Below are 22,115 nucleotides of genomic sequence, written 5' to 3'. Positions count from 1 at the left end.
ATTCTCCTCTGCCCTGCCCTCCCTTCCGTGTCCCGCGATTCTCCCCTCACCTCCCATGCCCTCCATGTCCAGCGATTCTCCTCTGCCCTGCCCTCCAATCCATGTCCCACGATTCTCTCCTGTCCTCCCATCCCATCCATGTCAATTCTCCTCTGCCATGCCCTCCCCTCGATGTCCCTCGATTCTGTCCTCCCCTCCATGTCCAGTGTTCTGTTGCCTTCACTTGTCCTGCTTGTGTTCGTAGCATCCTGACGTCAGCTCGTCTCCAGCGTTCCCTTTCACTGTTCCGCCCTCTGACGTCATTTCGTCTTTATGTGAGGGCGGGGCAGTGAGAGGGAATGGAACGCTGGAGGCTTGCTGATGTCAGGATGTTACGAACCCAGCCAGCCATGGAACGTTGATGGTACTAATTATTATATTAGATACTTGGCACAAGGGCAGATTGCACGGCTATTCTGTATTTCTATATTTCATAGTAATATCTGCAGTTCCATTAATAATCCTATATAATAATTCTCACCACCAACGTTCTAAAGTAGCTGCCTGTGTCTGTGGCTCCTGGAGTTGCTGAGCTAGGCTCCGTAGCCAGGCTGATGTCACTCACAGCCGATTCCCAGGCAGGGGGAGGAGTAGGGAAACACGCGGAGCAAGTTGATCCACGTGTTTCCCTACTCCTCCCCCTGCCTGGGAATCAGCTGTGAGTACGCCGCTCAAACACCCCCTCCGCGCATCACCCAAGCCCCCCGGCACATCAAACCCCCCCCCCCCCCCGCAGCTTCCACTGGTAACGCTGTCCAGCCGCCGCTGCTTCTCCTGTTGAGCAGCAGCAGCCGCTACAAAAAGAAAAAAAAAAAAGCCATAAATGTTTTTAAACCTGAAATGCGGCACCGTAGACAGCCATCAGGCATTGGCTGTCGGCTCTGCAGCCGCTCCTCCTCTCGCCTCCACATCACTACCCCTGGAGTAAGACACCGGAGGAGTGCAGCGACAGGAGAGGCGAGAGGAGGAGCGGCTGCAGAGCCAACAGCCAATGCCTGATGGCTGTCTACGGTGCAGCGTTTCAGGTTTAAAAACATTTATTGCTTTTTTTCTTTTTGTAGCGGCCGCTGCTGCTCAACAGGAGAAGCAGCAGCGGCCGGACAGCGTTACCAGTGGCAGCTGCGGGTGGCGAGGGAGTTTGATGCACCGGGGGGGGGGGGGGGGGGTCGCTGGACATGGTGGCTGGACATGGATGGCTGCAGGGGGGGCAGGGGCACACACTCACTAACTGTCTCTCACATACACTCTATCTCTCTGTCACACACACACAGTCACTCTGTCTCTCTCACACACAAACACACTCTGTCTCTCTCTCATTCTCTCTCTGACACCCACACTCCATCTCTCACAAACACTCGCTCTCAAACATACACACTCCGAGGAAAACCTTGCTAGCAACTGTTTCATTTGTGTCAGAAACGGGCCTTTTTTACTAGTTACTGTATAACATATATCCAAGTTACTGTTCTATACCATAGCTGACATGTTGAAAGACTTCCTTTTAGCTAGACTGCTGGCGATAAGGCACTTTACTGTTAGTTCACAGGAAGTACAAGTAATGCCTTACAAGACAGTGGTTCCTAACATGTTTTATACTTGGTATCCCTTCAAGAGGCATTATTACACCACAGGTAATAGAAATAAATCAAAACATAGAAAAGAAAATAGTCCAATAAAAAAGGTATTGTCTTAACTTAATACATTTTTTGATTAGCTTTCGAAGGTAATCCTTCTTCTTCAGATCAGAAATATGCAAATGTTGACAAATATCAGAACATATAGGTGAAACACAAAGATATTCCAATGACAGTCTTGCAGAAAGAGTGTGGGGTGGGTTAGGTGAGAAACAGGGAGAGATGGATGCGTGATAAGAAGGTGACAAAGCAGTATAATTTTATGGTTTATAGTGGGATAGAAAGCCCAGATTCCTGTCAAGTCCTGCCTGGGGGGTGTCAAACTATTTAATTCATGGATCATCTTAAAATTTCCTTTGTAGTATTTTCACCATAAGATTATTGATGCAGTGTTCTAGTTTTATTTATTTATTGCATTTGTATCCCACATTTTCCCCCCTATTTGCAGGCTCAATGTGGCTTACAGAGTTTTGTTATGACATTGTCATATAACGTGCTGTCCCACAAAGGTGGCATCCTGGTTGGCATGTGAATGTTTAATATTGTGTCTATGTAAATTGAGCCTCGTCTTTAGCATCTGGCTTGTTTCTCCAATATGCAAGTGGAGGAGTGGCCTAGTGGTTAGGGTGGTGGACTTTGGTCCTGGGGAACTGAGGAACTGAGTTCGATTCCTGGCAGAGGCAGCTCCTTGTGACTCTGGGCAAGTCACTTAACCCTCCATTGCCTGCCGCATTGAGCCTGCCATGAGTGGGAAAGCGCGGGATACAAATGTAACAAAAAAAAAAAAAATATATATATATAGCACCCTTCTTCACACTTTTGCACTGAAAGATATATACCACATTTGAAGATGAGCGTATAAAGGATCCCTATATGCTGAATGTTTTTCCCATGCGAGTGTTTGTGGGATCCTGTGAGATATGTTGGCACAGTTTGCAGCTAGGTATATTGCAGGGACATATGCCATTCTCTACCTTTTGAGCTTGTATTAGGAGCTTGCTTTTCATTAATTTCTGTCGGAAGGCCAGCACTAACTACTTAAGCATCACGCCTTTTCTAAAATGTACAAGTTGATCATTTTCTCTTCTGAGCTCTACTAGACCTCTCTGCTCTACCCAACAAAGAACCAAAAGCTAACCAGCAGCAACCTGAAGATGAAGGTAAGAAATGACTCAATAGTTTTTCATCTTTCATACACAAACTTTACCCTATTAACCATATAACGCACGGCTCACAAAAAGACTAATGCAAAACATTTTAAAACTACATCAAACTGTTTTTCCATCACAACTTTCTAACCCCTCTTTAGATGTCATTCCCAAATAATTTGTTTCCTGTCTGGCCCAGGGCTGGACAGGAGTCTGAGTTGCATTACAGAGTTATTTCTCAATATTCTTATGGACTTTTTCTCTAATGCAGAAGCTCCATCTCAATGAGCAACTGATTAAAAAAAAAAAAAAAAAGATGGAAGTCTGTTACTCTTATTAATAAAACCATTAAAAAAAAAAAAAAAACTAAACTAAGCAAACTGTTTAGACATTTTTTTTTTGTAGTGTGCTTCACAATCTCCATACTTTTCTTCTAAAGCAAAGGAGAACACCCCTTAATTCTTCAGAAACTCAAGTGATTTTGCACTAACCTTAAGTTTTGGTTCAATGATGACTGGTCTGAATGTTTTGCTCAACAGCAATTTGTATTTACATACCATGCATCATACAACCGGACCCCAATGAGGTTTACATTTTAATAATTGAGAAAACACACAGCTGTATAACAAATTCTAGATTCCAATTTTGATGACTAGTTTTTACTCCGTCTTCCAAAAGTGGTAGGTAGCAATACTATTACTGTCCTTTAATTGTAATTCTAGTTGGGTAAACTAGATCTACTGAAGTGTGCTAACTCGTATTAATGTATGTTATTTACACAGGTCCAATTTTATGTAGTGGGCACCACGTACTCATGACTTACACTAAGATAGTTGCACACTTTAGTAAATCTAGACCACTGTAAGAAAAGTTACTTTTCCAAGGTCAAAGAGACCATGGAAGAGCAATATTTGATCTTGAAAGTCTTCTGAGCCACAGTTCAAGGCTCTAGTCACTAGTCTTGCTCAACCCTCCAGCAACAGTTCAGCCTCCAATTGTCTTAAGGTCCTCTAGCACATTAGCAATTTCATGTGATCATCATACTGGCTTTAGCATACCACATCAACCTCCCTTTTCCTATTACCCTCCAGTCTTCCTCCCTGCTTCAGCCGTTCTCCATACTTTAAGTCTGAATATTTCTAGCACACTATCTGTATACAGTGAATGGTTATTTTGTTGTGCATTTCCCATCAGACTAACAAAACACACACTGCAGCAGCACATGAAAATAAGTTAGAGCAATAGCAGCAAAACAGTGTTTTGGAACAGATGATTTAATCCAGTTCACTCAAGTGCGCACATCTGATTCGTCCTGGGACTCATTTTCAAAGCACTTAGACTTACAAAGTTCTATAGGCTGCTATGTAGCTTTGTTAGCCTAAGTGCTTTGAAAATAGGCCTCTGCGTCTAGGAAACACTTTCAAAACTAAAGTTAAACCCTTCCTCTCATTAGCTCACATATACATAGTCATTCCTGCAGGTTTGATGAGTAACAGCAATAACATTTCAGAGAACCTGGAAGACTGGTTGTGACATTATTTACAAGTGACAAGCTTTGAAAAAATGAATTAGTGCATTACAAAGCACATGCATTTCACCCAGTCTTTACCTTGGATGGCCCATCCCTCATTTTCTTCATTTGATCCTTGTATTTAGCCAGTTCTGTGTCCAGTCGGGAAATCTTCTTGTCAATTGACTCTGCTCTGCCGTCCACCTTTGGTAAAAAGAGGAAACAAGAAATTTCTGATTCAAATTGCCATTTAGCACCGCCTGCAGTGCCATTTAACTCTATTTACATTTGAACACAGAAAGCAACAAAACAGACTGAAAAATACATTTAATAGAGACTTTTTGGTTAATCGTTCACTTTCTTAGCTACAATCGAACATTAGCCTCTATAGAAGAAGCACATATTTGCACATGTGTATATAAATAAACACAAACATAGGAACATCACAAACGATAGCAGATATAACATTTCAAGAGTTTTTATGGGTGGAAACAGGAGACCTGACTACGAGATGAAGTTTGATATTGTGTATGTTCTCTACCCAGAATGGTGAGAACCTATAGGTAAAACAATAAAAAGGGACTTAGATAAGGTGGTATTGAGCTTTTATGACTGGCAGTTGGGATAGGTTCTCTGCTATGTAGATTAGACAAAACAGGCATATCTTTTTTGATACCTGCTTACATTACTATGCAATTGTCAGCCGATGACTCAGATATGGCACAGAATATCTGGATCTAATTTAGCCAACAGCAACGCTGATCACCACCAGCTGAATATTGACCCGTAAGTGCCTTTATGGAACAGGCACCCAAGTACCAGCCACAAAAGCACATAAATCCTCACTCCCTCTGAAGGAAGTGTAAACATGTGCATATATTCTGTGCATGGGCACAATTCCTTTTTTTTTTTTTTTTTTTTAAAGTACTGGCAGACATCGCAACTTCACCCATGGAAATGCCTATGCACATACAAGTATGCATGATCTTGGCACACGTACTTGCATGTGCATATTTGGCCGCACAATTTTATAAAAGTCATTTCCCATATATAAAACATATTTTACACATGAACATGCTTATAAAGTTACCCACAAAGGGGGATTCTACATCTGGCGCCTAAAAAATCCGCACGGAAAACATTTCTGCCAGCGTATTCTATAATCCGCGCCTAAATTTAGGTACAGTATAGAGAATACGCTTAGGCAGCAACTGTAGTGTCTAAATCTAATCGCCTTCATTTACATCAACAAAAACTTGGCATAAATCCCAGCATGTAGATTTAGGTGAGAGGGCCATATTCTATAAGTACAGGCGTAAATTTCAGAACGCCCATAACCAAGCACCTTTTTATCTATGCACGTTAGAAGTTAGGCGCAGTGGATGGGGTAAATGAGATCAACCAAAGCTTCAGAACCATGCATAGCTGGGCAGATTCATTCCAGCTAAAACTCAACGCAGAAAAAACTCAATGCCTAATACTCACTTCTCAATACAACACAAACAATTACTCCACTATAACCACACCATACTGCACCCTTCCTATATCAGAAAACCTGAAGATTCTTGGAGTTACCATCGACCGAAACCTCACTCTCGATACCCACGTGAAGAACACGACAAAAAAGATGTTCTACTCGATGTGGAAACTCAAAAGAGTTAAGCCTTTCTTCCCGAGAAACATTTTCCGCACCTTGGAACAATCTATGGTAATTAGTCACCTGGATTACTGTAACACTCTGTACGCTGGCTGCAAAGAACAGACTATTAAGAAACTCCAAACAGCCCAAAATACCGCAGCCAGACTCATATTTGGAAAGACCAAATATGAAAGTGCGAAACCCTTAAGAGAGAAACTTCACTGGCTTCCACTCAAGGAACGAATTAAAGATCTGCACGATCGTACACAAGATCATTCACGCAGATGCCCCACTGTACATGTTTAACCTTGTGGACCTACTGCCCAGAAATGCCAAGAGATCAGCCCGCAAATTCCTCAATCTGAACTTCCCCAGCTGTAAAGGACTTAAATATAAGCAGGCATATGCCACTACCTTCTCCTACAGAAGTACACAGATATGGAATGGGTTACCCCCAGCCCTAAAAACTATGGACAATCTAAGCAACTTTCGCAAATCTCTGAAGACACATCTCTTCAATAGAGCCTACAAAAAGAACCCTTAAAGACACAAATCACCTCCTAAACCATCCTATCTAACACCATCTTCTCTAATTCCTCATCTATCTTCTGCTTACTTTTGATTGTATCCAATATCCTGTTATGACTTTGTCAATACAACACTCTGTAAGCCACATTGAGCCTGCAAATAGGTGGGAAAATGTGGGGTACAAATGCAATAAATAATAATAATAACAACATAGATGGCCGCTTGAGCCTGTAGCTCCCTCCACCCCATCGAATATTTATTGCGGCCATCCTGTGTATTTAGCTTATCTTTCAGTTCTTGGCATGTCCTCTTCAGTTCACTGATCAACTTTTTATGACCTCCGCTGCAAGGGCGTTCAATCTTACCAGATTCTCATATCTGGCTGCGTTGTGGGCCCCGCGCTTTGAGCTGGATACTATGGCAGAGGATACACATGTGGAAACTGCAGGAGTAGAGCACACTGATTCCACAGTTATTGCATTGTCCGCTGTACTGGAGGAAGACTGGTTAAGAGAAATAAAAACAGCTTCAGGTTGTCCACACTGACCTGGTGGCATCGGGCTCTAATTTGCAGAGGGATATTGTGGATTAAAGAATCGGACCAGCCTGCTGATGACCATTCGGAGGCCCTTCTTACCATAGATAAGCAGCGGGAGAGTCTAAAAGCTTCTAATGTTGATATGACCCTTCACATCGAGGATCTGGAAAAAGGTCCCGGCAAAATAGTATCTGCATCAGGGGCTTATCAAAGAAGCCGGAATATGTAAACTGACACTGCAGTACAGCGTTTGGCTAGCTTCCTACTTTCAGAGGTGGGAGAGAAGATCCCAGCAGAGCAGATTTGAGTTTGTGCGAGCTCACAGATCTTTGGAAAAGCCAGGGACAATACCACACAAGACACAGTGGCTTGTTTCTCCAATTTAAAACTGAAAGAGGCGGTCATGAAAGCAGCTCGCAGTAAGGACGTGGTAGAGTGGGATACCTATACACTACCACTCTACCAAAATATGGCTGTCTCTATGCGTTTTCTCATTGAGAAATTGAGCGCAGACAGTGTGAGGTACAGGTGGCAATTCCCATTTGCCTTGGTTTTTACTCGTGGTGGTCAACTGCATCGCATCCATTCTCGGGAAGAGGCAGTGAAGCTCTTTCCACCAGATACTCCAGATTCAGTACCAGAAGCGGTTCCTCGATCAACATAAAAAAAAATCAGTGATAGATACCCGCTGCCATTTAGGACTAACAGTAAAAGGTGACGTCTGCAACACCAAGCCTCAACCACGGGCTTTCTGGGGGATCCAAGCACTATCTCCAGTGCGGGAAAGGTTTCTTTGTGATTGTAATTTAGACAGATCTTGTGGAACAGTGGGGTCTCTGCAAGTGACTTTTAACAGAGTGCCCTTCACTGAATTGGTTCTTCACGTTTCCTACTTCTGTTTCAGTACCATCTTATCTTGATTGCTTTTTATCTGCTTAAGTGTATGGGCGCTAGTCATTAACTGCATTTTGTACTATCTGAACCTGAGTGGGATGTGTGCATGGATGGTGTGCTTGGTTATGATGCGGGGTAACATTGTTTTGCTGTGGTAGTTGAGAGGAGGGAGGGGCGGGGTGGCCTCACTTCTTCTCTGTGTATTTTTGATATACACAGAAGTGGTATGGTGGGGGAACAGGACTGGAAGTTAGACAGGGGGAGGTTGTATGGTTTGGAGGGGGTATGGGAGAGGTTTATGGAGTGGCAGCCAACTATGGGGTGGAGGATGTTGGAGCAGGTCAGTTAGGGTTTCGACTGGGGAATTTATATGCTTTATACTTTTGTATTTCTTTTCTATCAATGGGTGCTTTTAAGGTTGTTTCTCTGAATGTGAAAGGGTTAAACTCCCCGTTTCAAAGGCAATGTCTTTTCAAATTATCTTCAAATTTTTTTGCTTCCTATGCAACTGCTAAAAAGCTAGGAGGGAGTATTCTTATAACCAATTCCCCACACCCGATTGTTAGACATAGTCTAGCTGATCTTACTGGTCACTTCTTGGCTCTTCAGATTGAACTTACATAGTAACATAGTAGATGACGGCAGAAAAAGACCTGCACAGTCCATCCAGTCTGCCCAACAAGATAAACTCATATGTGTATACCTTACCTTGATTTGTACCTGCCTTTTTTAGGGCACAGACCGTACAAGTCTGCCCAGCAGTATTTCCCGCCTCCCAACCATCAGTCCCACCTCCCAACCACCAGTCCCACCTCCCATCACCGGCTCTGGCACAGACCGTATAAGTCTGCCCTCCACTATCCTTGCCTCCCAACCACCAACCCCTCTTCCCCCACCTGCTCCACCACCCAATTTCGGCTAAGCTGCTGAGCATCCAATACTACTGCACAGGATTCCTTTATGCATATCCCACGCATGTTTGAATTCCGTTACCGTTTTCATCTCCACCACCTCCCGCAGGAGGGCATTCCAAGCGTCCACCACCCTCTCTGTGAAAAAATACTTCCTGACATCTTTCCTGAGTCTGCCCCCCTTCAATGGGATTTGGTCCTCGTTTTAGGGCTTGGATCACTGCAATCTACGCCTCCCCTATTGCTTGGGTTAGGGTGAATAGAGGTTACTGCAAGCCTTTTTCTTTGGGGAAAGGCACTCGGCAAGGGTGTCCTCTGTCCCCCTTGCAGTTTGCATTAACAGTGGAGCCCTTGGCTGCTCATATCAGACAGACTACTGATATTAGGGGTATATGCTTTTGGCAGGAGGAATATAAAATCTCCCTTTTCACAGATGATATTTTATTAAGGATCCTGAGGCTTCTTTACCTCACATAATTCAGACTCTTGATACTTATGGTGCCATGTCGGGTTTTAAAAATAAATGCAGGCAAATCTGAGATTCTTAATATTTTATTCCTGATCTCGCTAGAGCTTATGCATTGAAAACCTCTCTACCTTTTGGGTGGGCTATCTAAGCATTACACCCAATCTTTGGGAGTCAATATTTGTCCAGATTACTCTAATCTCTATAATACAGCGCTGCTTCAAGAGCTTTCTTTAGCTATAGATAGGTGGCATGGTCTGAACTATACTTGGCTAAACCGAGTGGCTATATGTAAGATGATACCGTTGCCTAAATTCCTGTAATTCTTGGGCGGTGGAAGGTCCAGAATCCTATCATACAGAATGCTTTGGCTCTATGGGTCCGTTGGTACTATATACTGCTTAAGGGTAGGGGATTATTACATGGTACTCCGCTTTCTGTGCTGGCCCCCCTCATTGCGGACTGTCCTAAACCTTAATGTGGACTGCCCTAAACATGTGTTCCACCCTTGGAAGAAGAGGGGGCTGACTCAGTTTGTCAATTGTGTTCGGAGGGAGGCCCTCTGTCCTCTTTTCTGGATCTGCAGAGTGTGCATGGCCTTGGTTGTAAAGATTTTTTTTTAATTACCTGCAGCATCAACATTTGCTAAATATTGAGGCTTATAAAGGGACTTTTCAATTTCCGTCCACCTCTTCTGAAGATTTTTTAGCTAAAGGCTTGCCAGTCTAAAATGATATCCTCCCCTTATGATTTCCTATCATGTCCCAAGCCTCTGGGGAAGCCTTGGTATAAAAAAAAAAAAAAACAATGGGAGGTTGATCTTGGCCGACTGCTCTCTTTACAGGATTGGGAGGGAACTTACCAAAATATGTTTGATATCTCTATTTTGGTGGAAAACTGGGTAAAATTGTTGTATAGATGGTATAGGGCACCTGTGATTCTTGCACGCTTTATTTCTAATCATACAGGGGCTTGCTGGAGGGGTTGTAGGGGGGTAGTTACTACCATATCTGGTGGGCTTGCCCTCTTATTGGGACTTTTTGGCATGGATGAGTGGGGATCTTTTCTACAATGTTTTCTGTTACCATACAAGTGGATCCTGCTCCATTTTTGCTGCATGTGGTGCTGATTCTCTCCCCCAGGAGGTGATGAAGGGATCCTCCCCTGTATAGCTGTCCTTCGCAGGGAGGTTGCTAAATGGCATTCTGCAGTGCTCCCAAAGTGCTTTATGAGATGCCTACTACTTTAGTAAGCTGACGGTGCAGAGATGAGGACAACTATCTATTTTTTTTAAAGATTATATTTAAAGGTTCAGAAGAACAGTACCAATGTGTGCTTTGCTTATGTGTACAAGAGCTATGCTTAATCGCAAAACTCTTGTGTGCATGTACCAGGCTTGTTTCTCCCCCTTGCTTTCAGTCAAGCTGTGCGCGCATATTATTTGCATTAGGGAAGCTATTTTTCCCACAGTATTGATCAGGCACTGTTTCAGATAGCACGGAAGTTCTGATCATCGGCCCATAGGTGAGGTGTTTGAGGGGGTGGAAGATGTCTATATGTGTGTATGCACAAAAGATCACAGCTACTAAGTTACCTAATTCCAGGAAAGTGATTTTAGGCCAGTTTTGGATTTCACATTATAGGACCTGATTTCAGTGGCAGAATAAGTAACCACACACACCATGGTAAACTGGTTATGTTAGTTCAAAGACAGGACAGACCAAAAACTCTTCCTCCAGAAGTAGGTAACTTGGTAATTCTGCGAAAACATTTGTGGATGTTGGTTTGGTTATGCTGGGGCTGTTGAGCTCCTGTAATTTGTGCATGCATAAGAGAGGTATTTGGCATTACATTAAAAACAAAACATAATAAACTATTAGGAACCCCAACTCCGTTATCCATCAATCACAGCAATAACTTTTTCCCCCCAACCGGTCATCCACAACATCCAAGTTTCATCTACTTACAGTAGCTTTTTGGTCATGATGGTCTGACATTAAAATAAGTAACACCCCTGTATTATAGTCTCTAATAATATAGTGGGAAAGTTGAGTATAAAAAAAGCATAGTATGTCTTTAAAAAAGAAAAAAAAAAAGCAATGGCAAATTAATAGGCCAACCAAGTTATCAATTTTCAGCACAAATTACTAAACCCCTATCAGGCTGTTCATCATACCCAGAATAAAGCAATGTCAAGTCTTGCTCATTAGGCATATATCACTCACATTTGAAGTTTCTCTCATACTGTCCCTTCTCTCATTCACTAGACTCATTGACAGAGCACCGATTCTGATCGTACCTTTTATTACAGGCAAGCCTAAGAAAAGTCAAGTACTACCACCACCAGTAGTAAGAAATCTGAGCGCACTTTCATGCATACTGACTCCTCTTGCCCTATTTCCCCCTTGCACCTATAAATTCACATTCAGTGAAAAACTATGCCCACACTTTTAGCAACTGAACAGAGGACACTTTTTAGCCTACAGAATTCACCCAGCTGTCTGGATAAAATACTTCTGAAAAAACAGTCTTCATATTGCACGCACTGTATCCTTTCAGCGGCAACAAAATGTCACATTTTATCATTTTTGGTACAATAAACAATTTTTGTTAAAGAAAATATAAATAAAAAACATAAAATACCAGTTGCTCTCCATTTATAAAGCAATATAAGTTATATTTTTATTGATTATATAACATGGATAGACCATCTAAAATATCTCACTCTTTAGGGTAGTAAATCACAGTCTTTGGGATGGTTCACCCTTGGCATCTCTGCAACACTCCAGTACAGAACTTTTGACACATTTGAGGCAGAAGAACGTGTACTGTATTCCAACTGGCATCTTAAACATCATTAAAGATGATCTAAACTTTTAACTAAAAAAAAAACCCTCCAAGTTTGGTTGAAAGCTTTTCCTGCTTAGCCTTCTCCCACAACCCTAAATCCAAGTATTCAGGAGGCTGCCATGCGAACTCTGGCTCAGCAAATCCCCCAATCCTTTCCCCTTGCATTGGAGATCTAGACCCTCACGCCCCTGGGGGAAGGAAAGAGATCAAAAAGATAACCCACCCCCGTGACTTACATTACTGATACAGTCTGTCAGGCTCGGGGGTGGCACTTTAGGCTTCCCCTTCCCAAAAATCCGGTTCATTACGGAGCTGCCGAAGCTCTACAGAAGATGCAGCGAGCGACGCGCGCGACACAGTCTGTTATTAAAGACAAGAGACGCGACACAGACACAGCTTCGAACCCGGAAGTAGCCGCTGAGAACAAGAGACACGGAAGTCGTTTGTGCGCGAGTTTCGTTACGTCGGTTCGCTCTTCCTGGTCAGGTGATGGGGACGTGGGTTCAAGGAGAATAAAGAAAACAAGAGTGGAAGTAAACCTGTCTAGTCCATTTAATGAGCTGAAGCCAGTAGGCGGAGCTTGCCGAGGTTTTAGTACACCCAAAACAATAGTAAACGCTATTGAGAGAACAATAGCGAAAGATTATTAGAAATAAGGGCCTGCTTATGCGTGGTCCATCTGTAAAAAGGTTCAGTTGGATAGGCAGTGCCTTAAAAGGTGGAGGACAATTATATATATATATATATATATAATTTTTTTTTTTTACTTGACAGCTTTTTTATTTATTTGAAAACTTCCCATATCTACATATAAATTATAAATATTGAATAACACTAAAACAGCTTAAAATATTTTTGCTGACAGCAAAAGCAGTTATAAACTGTTTAGATTGTAAGCTCTTTGAGCAGGGACTCTTTTTGTGCATGGTGTACTACTACTACTTAACATTTCTAGAGCGCTACTAGGGTTACGCAGCGCTGTACAAATTAAACAAAGAAGGACGGTCCCTGCTCAAAGGAGCTTACAATCTAAAGAACGAAATGTCAAGTTGGGGCAGTCTACATTTCCTGAGTAGAGGTGTAGTGGTTAGGTGCCGAAGGCGACATTGAAGAAGTGGGCTTTAAGCAGTGATTTGAAGATGGGCAGGGAGGGGGCCTGGCGTATGGGCTCGGGGAGTTTGTTTCACGCGTGGGGTGAGGTGAGGCAGAAAGGGCAGAGCCTGGAGTTGGCAGTGGTGGAGAAGGGTACTGAAAGGAGGGATTTGTCTTGAGAGCGGAGGTTACGGGTAGGAACGTAAGGGGAGATGAGGGTTGAGAGGTAAGGAGGGGCTGCAGATCGAGTACATTTGTAGGTTAGTAGCAGAAGCTTGAACTGAATGTGGTACCTGATCGGAAACCAATGAAGTGACTTGAGGAGAGGGGTGATATGAGTGTATCGGTTCAGGCGGAAGATAAGACGTGCAGCAGAGTTCTGAATGGACTGAAGGGGGGATAGGTGGCTAAGTGGGAGACCAGTGAGGAGGAGGTTGCAGTAGTCAAGGCGAGAGGTGATGAGAGTTCGGGTGGTGTGCTCAGAGGAAAGGGCGTATTTTGCTAATGTTATAGAGGAAGAAGCGACAGGTCTTGGCTATCTGCTGGATATGCGCAGAGAAGGAGAGGGAGGAGTCGAAGATGACACCGAGGTTGCGGGCAGATGAGACGGGGACGATGAGGGTGTTATCAACCGAGATAGAGAGTGGAGGTAGAGGAGAAGTGGGTTTGGGTGGGAAGACAAGAAGTTCGGTCTTGGCCATGTTCAGTTTCAGTTTCCTTTAACATTTCTGCATCCGTCTGTTCATCCTGGCCAGGTGGACAATAGTACACTCCTATCATTATCTTTTTCCCCTTTACAAATGGAATTTCAATCCACAGTGATTCCAAGAAGTGTTTTGTTTCTTGCAGAATTTTTAATCTATTTGATTCAAGGCTCTCGTTAATATACAATGCTACCCCTCTACCAATTCGATCCACCTCTCATTACGATATAATTTGTACCCCGGTATGACAGTGTCCCACTGATTAGCCTCCTTCCACCAGGTCTCAGAGATGCCTATTATATCTAATTTTTCATTTAGTGCAATATATTCTAACTCTCCCATCTTATTTCTTAGGCTCCTGGCATTCGCATATAGACATTTCAAACTGTGTTTGTTGCTCCTATTTACATCATGCTTAGTACTTGACAGTACTAATTTGCAATCTTTTGTCTGATTTTTATTTAGGGACACCTGATCTACTACGGTCTCTTTTGCAACCTATCAGGATACCCTATCTTCCCTGTTTTGGTGATATCTTTGAAAGATACCTTATCCCGAACCATGCGCTTTTGAGTGACTGTTGGCCTTCCCCCCATTTCTAGTTTAAAAGCTGCTCTCCTTTTTATGTTTAAATCTGTTTTATTGGCAACAACATTGGATAACATACACTTTAGTCAAAAGGAGGCAACATTGATACAGAATATCTTCATAAACATAAGATACAGCATACTTTTTCTCATTTTCACCCCTCCTCCCTCCACCCTTCTGTATCGCTTTATGTTTAAATGATTTTTATTATTATGAACAAATTTGCAGCACATATACCACAATCGTACAAAATATGTGTTAACCAATCATTTTGTATGTGCTCAACATAATACAATCAACTATCCAAATGAATTCAACCATTTTTTTCTCTCCCCTCACCCAACCCCTATACCAATGATAGCATCCGCCCCATAATTAGCTCGTGTGCCATCATCCCACTCTAGGCCATCTCTATTTCCAATAACCAGTTCTGTGCCTGGTCACGTGGGGTCTGGACTCTGATGAGCCCCACGCCACTGGCAGAGACTTCTCCTAGGAGATAGCGTGGTCACGATGGTACCAGACAAAAACCACCATTTCAACAACGCGGGAAACCTCCCTTCAGGGTTATAGCCATTCCTTCCCCCACCCCCTCCAACCCTCTCCCCCCTCATCCACCCCATGCCATATCCTATAGTTTCATTTCAAGCGTTCAAAATTCTACTGCGCACCACTGTGGTCAGGGAGTCCCAAAATGGGGACCAAGTCCGGCAAAAAAGATCGCCACCAGAGGTGGACAAATCTCGTACACCCCGTTGCTCCAATGCACAAAATACAATCGTGTGAGTGCCATTTTTGCAATGTTGGGCATTCTCTCGTTATCCAATGTTGAAGAGAGGACTTCTTACCAATTAACACTGCCTTTTTCAAAAAGGCCCTAAGCGCTCCGGGTAGAAAGGGGGACACCCTAAAGACTTCAAACAATTGTGATGGCGATAATCGCCAAGTGACCCCCCACATTTGAGAAACATGTTGATTCACCTGGCGCCAGAATCCCCAAACCCTCGGGCAACTCCAAAACATATGTCCCAGGTTCGCTGAGGGCCAGGCACACTTTAAGCACTCATCAGCCCAAATAGTTGCCCGGTATGGAGAAATATACATCCTACTACTACTTAACATTTCTAGAGCGCTACTAGGGTTACGCAGCGCTGTACAAAATAAACAAAGAAGTTGTAATGGAGCTCCTGCAACGTCACATTTTCCGTTACCCGCTGCCTGCCCAGGAGACAACTGCTCTCCTTTTTAAATGCTGATACCAGCAGCCTGGTCCCACCCTGGTTAAGGTGGAGCCCATCCTTTCGGAATAGGCTCCCCCTTCCCCAGAATGTTGCTCAGTTCCTAACAAATCTAAAACCCTCCTCCCTGCACCATCATCTCATCCACACATTTAGACTCTGGAGCTCTGCCTGTCTCTTGGGCCCTGCGCATGGAACAGATAGCTTTTCAGAAAATGCTACCCTAGAGGATCTGGATTTGAGCTGTCTACCTAAGAGCCTAAATTTGGCTTCCAGAACATCTCTCCCACATTTTCCTATGTCATTGGTACCCACATGTACCAAGACAGCCGACTCCTCCCCAGCACTATGTAAAATCCTATCTAGGTGACGCGTGAGGTCCACCACCTTCACACCAGGCAGGCAAGTCACCAGGCGATCCTTACATCCACCAGCCACCCAGCTATCTATATGCCTAATGATCAAATCACCAACTACAACAGCTGTCCTAAACTTTCCCTCCCGGGCAGCACTTGGAGACATATCCTCGGTGCGAGAGGATAGTACATCTCCTGGTGAGCAGGTCCTGGCTACTGGAGTACTTCCTACTTCACCAGGGTGATGCTCTCCTTCTAGACCTCCCTCCTTCAAGGTTGCACAAGGGCTACCAGACTGGAGGTGGGACTTCTCTACAACATCCCTGTAGGTCTCCTCTATGTACCTCTCTGTCTCCCTCAGCTCCACCAAGTCTGCTACTCTAGCCTCAAGAGAGCGGACACATTCTCTAAGAGCTAGGAGCTCTTTGCATCAGGCACACACATATGACATCTCACCAATTGGGAGATAATCATACATGTGACACTCAATGCAAAAGACTGGATAGCACCCCTCTCGCTGCTGGACCGCTGACTCCATCTTAGTGTTTTTGAGTTTTTCAATAATTTAAAACTTGCTACAGTATTAAGGATATTAGCATAAGTGTCTTTTAGTTTATATAGTATATTGTATGATTTATTTAGTGTTTCCTTCTTAGATGGTAATGAAATGTATTTAAAACTCTGTAAGCGCACTGCTTGCTTGTTACCCTAATTACAATAACTGATTATAAATGAAGAGTTGTCTTAGGGGTGGGTGGGAAGACTAAACTAGATCCTGCAGTGCATGTTAGATTCTATCTGTTAATGCTGTGATACAAAGTTTTTAAAACTAAGTGGAAAAGACTATGGAGATTAGTTGATAAAATTTGCTTTTTATATTTTTATTTTGCCTAACACTAACCTATAATTCCTCCTTTAAACCCCAATCTTTAAGTTCCCAAAGCACAAAGCAAAATAGCGGTAACTTACCAGAGAAATGTCCTCTTCTCTGGGAACTTCTCAGACATGAGACCTCCAGAGCCAGCCCATCCTGGGCATGTGAATGAAATGCAATCTTCTAGCCAGTTTGACAAGGTACATTTACTGATGGCTACCCTCATCCTGGGTGGACTGACTATGGGCTTTAGTCTGCTTAAGATAGAAGGCCAAGGCTTACTTGCAGTCCAGTGTGCAGTGCCCTTGCACCAAGATGGGCATAAGGTGTTGGGAAAATACTGGCAGCATAACTGACTGGTTAAGACAGAATTCTGCAACCATAGGATGCACGCAGAGAACTACTCTGTTATGAAACTTTAAGGTGTATCAGCTGCTAGGCCTGAAGCTTGTTGACCCTGTATGATGTGACCGCCCCTAAAAATAGGACTTTTCAGATCAAGTACATCAGATGGCAAGAGGCAAGGGCATAGGCGGTCAGTGGCCCAACTGTTTAGGGAGGCTAAAGGGGGCGGGGTAAGGGGTGGGGCCATGGGTGGAGCTTAAATCCATAATTGTCTGATAACACACAGAAAAAATAAATAAAAATAAAAGTCACAATTAATACCTTTTATTAAATTTAGATATTAGCTATGTATCATATGTCAAAGAATAAAGTGGTTGCTCAAAGCATATACTAACCACAATCGCTCAACTGCAAAACACTATGCACAACTTTGTGCAAAAACACACTCAGATCCTTACTGTACCATAAATATTACACTGGGCAGAACCTAATACACCAACATACCATGACCCATACGGAAAATGCAGACCGTCAACAATATGAAACAAGGGATCATAATATCACAATTCTCATGTAGAGCCACAAAACACCCTAATTCATGTTTAATGTGGGATAAAATGCCATACATAAGTAAAAAATATAAACTTTTAATGTTGAGCACCTGATTCTCAAAGTGGACATATTCCAAACACTATAATGAAAATAAAATGATCTTTTCTACCTTTGTTGTCTGGTGACTGTTTTTCTGATCATGCTGGCCAAGTATCCGATTCTGCTGCTATCTGTCCTCTTAACTCCGTTTCCAGGGCTTCCTTTCCATTTATTTCTTTACTTTCCGCCTTTCTTCTTCATTTCTTGCCTTACATCCGTAAGTAAAAGCTGGGTCCTCTGCAGACTTGACTGCCCAGTGGATCCAGCTTCTGCCTATTTTCTCCATCGATGTGCAGGTTTTCTCCCTTTTCCCTCATCTTATCTCCTTCCTCTCTCTTCCCTCTCCTCCATGCATGCCCAGCATTTTTTCTCTCTCCCTTCCTCTCCATCCATGTGCATCTCCTTCCTCTGTCTTCCCTCCTCTCCATGCATGTCCAGAATTTCTCCCCTTCATTCATGTGCATCTCCCCTCCTCTCTCCCCTGTCCTCCATCCATCCAAGTCCACCAACCCTCTTCTCCCCTCTAGCCACCCATGCCCAGCAACCCTCCTCTCTCTCCCCTGCCTCCCCTCCATCCACCCATGTCCAGCAACCCTCCTCTCCCCTCTAGCCACCCACCCATTTCCAGCAAATCTTCTCTCCCCTGACCGCCCCTCCACCCATGTCCAGCAACCCTCCTGTCCCCTGCCATCCCCTCTATCCACCTATTCCAGCAACCCTCCTCTCTCCCCTGCCCTCCCCTCCATCCATGTCCAGCAACCCTGTTCTCTCCCCTGCCCTCCATCCACCCATGTCCAGCAACCCTGCTCTCCCCTCTAGCCACCCACCCATGTCCAGCAACCCTCCTCTCTCACCTGCCATCCCCTCTATCCACCCATTCCAGCAACCCTCCTCTCTCCCCTGCCATCCCCTGTATCCACCCATTCCAGCAACCCTCCTCTCTCCCCTGCCATCCCCTCTATCCACCCACCCATGTCCAGCAACCCTCCTCTCTCCCCTGCCATCCCCTCTATCCACCCATTCCAGCAACCCTCCTCTCCCCTGCCATCCCCTCTATCCACCCACCCATGTCCAGCAACCCTCCTCTCTCCCCTGCCATCCCCTGTATCCACCCATTCCAGCAACCCTCCTCTCTCCTCTGCCATCCCCTCTATCCACCCACCCATGTCCAGCAACCCTCCTCTCTCCCCTGCCATCCCCTCTATCCACCCACCCATTCCAGCAACCCTCCTCTCCCCTGCCCTCCATGCACATCCAGCAATTCCCTTCTGTCCCCTGCCCCCCTCCATCCATACCCAGCCCGATTCTCCTCTCCCCAGCCTCCATCCATCTGGGCCAGCGGCGCCCTGGGTCTCCCCTTTCCCTCCCCTTGCTTACTATCTGCCCCGTGCCATCTTTAATTTACCTCTGCTCCGTCCCCAGCGTAGACTCGGCTGCATCATTTCAAAACCCGCCCTGCTGCCCGTCTCTATTCTCCCCTCGCTCCCTTCGCGACGTGATTCGTGCTGCAGAGTCCCGCCTTCTGACATCATTTCCTCGAGGGCGGGATTCTGTCTGCTGCACGAATCACGTCGCGAAGGGAGCGAGGGGAGAATAGAGATGGGCAACAGGGCGGGTTTTGAAATGATGCGGCCAATGCTGGGGACGGAGCGGAGGTAAATTAAAGATGGCGCGGGGCAGATTGTAATTAATGGAAAGGGAGGGAAGGGGACACTCACGGCGCCACTTGCCCGGCTGGGGAGGCTTAGCCTCCCCAAGCCTCTTATACCGGGCGCCTATGGGCAAGGGCTCATAAGGAGTTTTCAACAGTTCGGTGAGAAAGGGAAATGGGATTTGATATACCGCCTTTCTGTGGTATTTTGCAACTACATTCAAAGTGGTTTACATATATACAGGTACTTATTTTGTACCTGGGGCAATAAAGAGTTAAAGTGACTTGCCCACAGTCACAAGGAGCTGCAGTGGGAATTGAACCCAAATCCCCAGGATCAAAGTCTGCTGCACTAACCACCAGGCTACTCCTCCAGAACAATGCGATGAAACTACAGTGTAGTAAATTTAAAACAAATCGGAGAAAACCTTTCTTCACCCAATGCATAATTAAACTCTGGAATTCATTGCCAGAGAACGTGTTGAAGGCGGTTAGCTTAGCAGAGTTTAAAAAGGGGCTAGACAGTTTCCTAAAGGACAAGTCAATAAACCACTACTAAATGGACTTGGGAAAAATCCACAATTCCAGGAATAACATGTATAGAATGTTTGTACGTTTGGGAAGCTTGACAGGAGACCTTGGCCTGGATTGGCCGCTGTTGTGGACAGGATGCTGGGCTCAATGGACCTTTGGTCTTTTCCCATTGTGGCATTACTTATGTACTTATGTAATGGTGAGGTCCCTGAAGGTCAATAAGGGGCTTTGTCAAAAGCAAACCTCTGCTGTACAGAGAAGGGCTTACCTTTCACATGGTGATAAGCACCAGTTGCACTGAGATGAACCTTTACATAGTTGGGTTTTAGACCAGACTCATAAAGGTGCAGAAGATACACAAGCTATTTCTATGTAGAACAAGAAAACAGATCTAGGGCCTTGCCCTCACATCAGCTCTTCCACTTAAAATTATAAGATCTTTTACAGGAATCCTTCCTGGAAACAGGAAGGAGTTTAGAGACATCCTCATGCAGTTGAAGGGTCTCAACATCCAAGTTGTGAGGGCCAGGGAGTGGATGTTAGGATGCAGACGAGACCCCTCATTCTGGGTGATGAGTGTCAGAAAACAGTCCAGTCTCCACAGATCTTTAGAGAACAGCTCCAAAAGAAGAAAGAAACATATCTGCCTCGGTCAATAATGCACAATGAGGATCATAGTCCCCTATTCTTGCTTGAGTTTCAGCACAGTCTTCCTCACCAGAGGTATAGGAAGATATGCATACAGGAGTCCCTCCTTCCCCCCCCCCCCCCCCCCCCCCCAAACTGAGGAGGAAAGCAACTACTGCTAGTTTGCTGTGTGATGTCAGCCTGAAGTAGAACTGAGGGACTCTGTTTTGAAAGGAGTGGCAGATCAACTGAGGGGGTACCACTCTTGGAAAATCTGCTGGGCAACATCCATTCGTGTAGCTGCATCACTCAGTCAGCCACACTGTTGTTCTTCCATATGGCCCTGAGCAGAATGATCACCCAGTGCCACATTCTGATTAGTTCCTGACAAAACAGGTATGATCCCATGCCTCACTGCTTGTTGACTTAGCACACTGCAACTTGACTGGCTATTTGTCTGAAGATGATTGGTGCATCACCTGATCTCTGAAAACCTTTAGAGAATTTCAAATAGCTCATAGCTCCAGGAGATTGATGTGGAGTTGTACTGCCTGATATACCCCTGACCCCAAGTGGTAAACCCATCCACATGAGCCCCCCCCCCTCCCCAGGTTGGATGCGTATGTCATTAGCTTCTTGTGTGGAGGAGGAATTTGGAATGGTATTCTCACCATGAAGTTTTGCTGAATTGTCCACCAAAAGAGCAATTCTCTGAGATCCAGAGCTACAGTGAGGACATCTGCTACCCTGTGGCCTGGAGCTACTGGGAAGTTAGAGTCCATTGGGCTACTCTCAAATGGAGATGTGCTATGGGTGTGACATGCACATTGGAAGACGCGACTTGCTGGCTCTGCCAAATTGGATGAACAATGCTGATGAAGATATCCACCCACTGGGCTGGTAAGAAGGCTTGGGCTTAAACCATGTCTAGTAGGACTCCTATGAATTCTAATTGTTGAACTGGAAGATGATGGGACTTTGGGTAGTTGATAATGAACCTCAGTAGCTCTAGCACTCGAAAAATTCTTCACATCAATTTCTGATCACCCTCCTTCGATGTGTTCTTGGCCAGCCAATCATCCAGGTAGAAAAATATGTGCACTCTCAGTCTGTATAGTGATGTACGACTACTGCAAGACATTTTGTAAATACTGTACTCTGGGAGCAGATGCGAGGCCAAAAGGCAGAATGCTGTACTGTTAGTGGTGTTTCCCTACTCGAAATCGGAGATATATCCTGTGAATGGGATGTATCTGAATGTGGGTGTAAGCATATTTTCAGTCAAGAGCCAATCATTT

General features: G+C 44.4%; 1 protein-coding gene across 1 annotated transcript in view; it reads right to left on the bottom strand.

Moving 5' to 3' along the window:
• The window catches only part of CHMP5 (charged multivesicular body protein 5), a 59,790-nt gene extending 47,194 nt beyond the window's left edge, over nucleotides 1-12,596 (bottom strand). The window contains exons 1-2 of the mRNA XM_030204773.1: nucleotides 12,394-12,596; nucleotides 4,431-4,535 (exon numbers count right to left, since the gene is read on the bottom strand). Coding sequence (XP_030060633.1) covers nucleotides 4,431-4,535; nucleotides 12,394-12,462 — 174 coding nt within the window. The 5' untranslated portion in view covers nucleotides 12,463-12,596. The remainder of the gene's footprint in view (nucleotides 1-4,430; nucleotides 4,536-12,393) is intronic.
• Between the last annotated feature and the right edge of the window lie 9,519 nt (nucleotides 12,597-22,115).

The sequence above is a fragment of the Microcaecilia unicolor genome, chromosome 1 (assembly GCF_901765095.1).
Source record: "Microcaecilia unicolor chromosome 1, aMicUni1.1, whole genome shotgun sequence".
Taxonomy (NCBI): Eukaryota; Metazoa; Chordata; class Amphibia; order Gymnophiona; family Siphonopidae; genus Microcaecilia; species Microcaecilia unicolor.
Note: the sequence above shows the minus strand (reverse complement) of the source record. Positions and strands in the feature narration are given on the sequence as shown.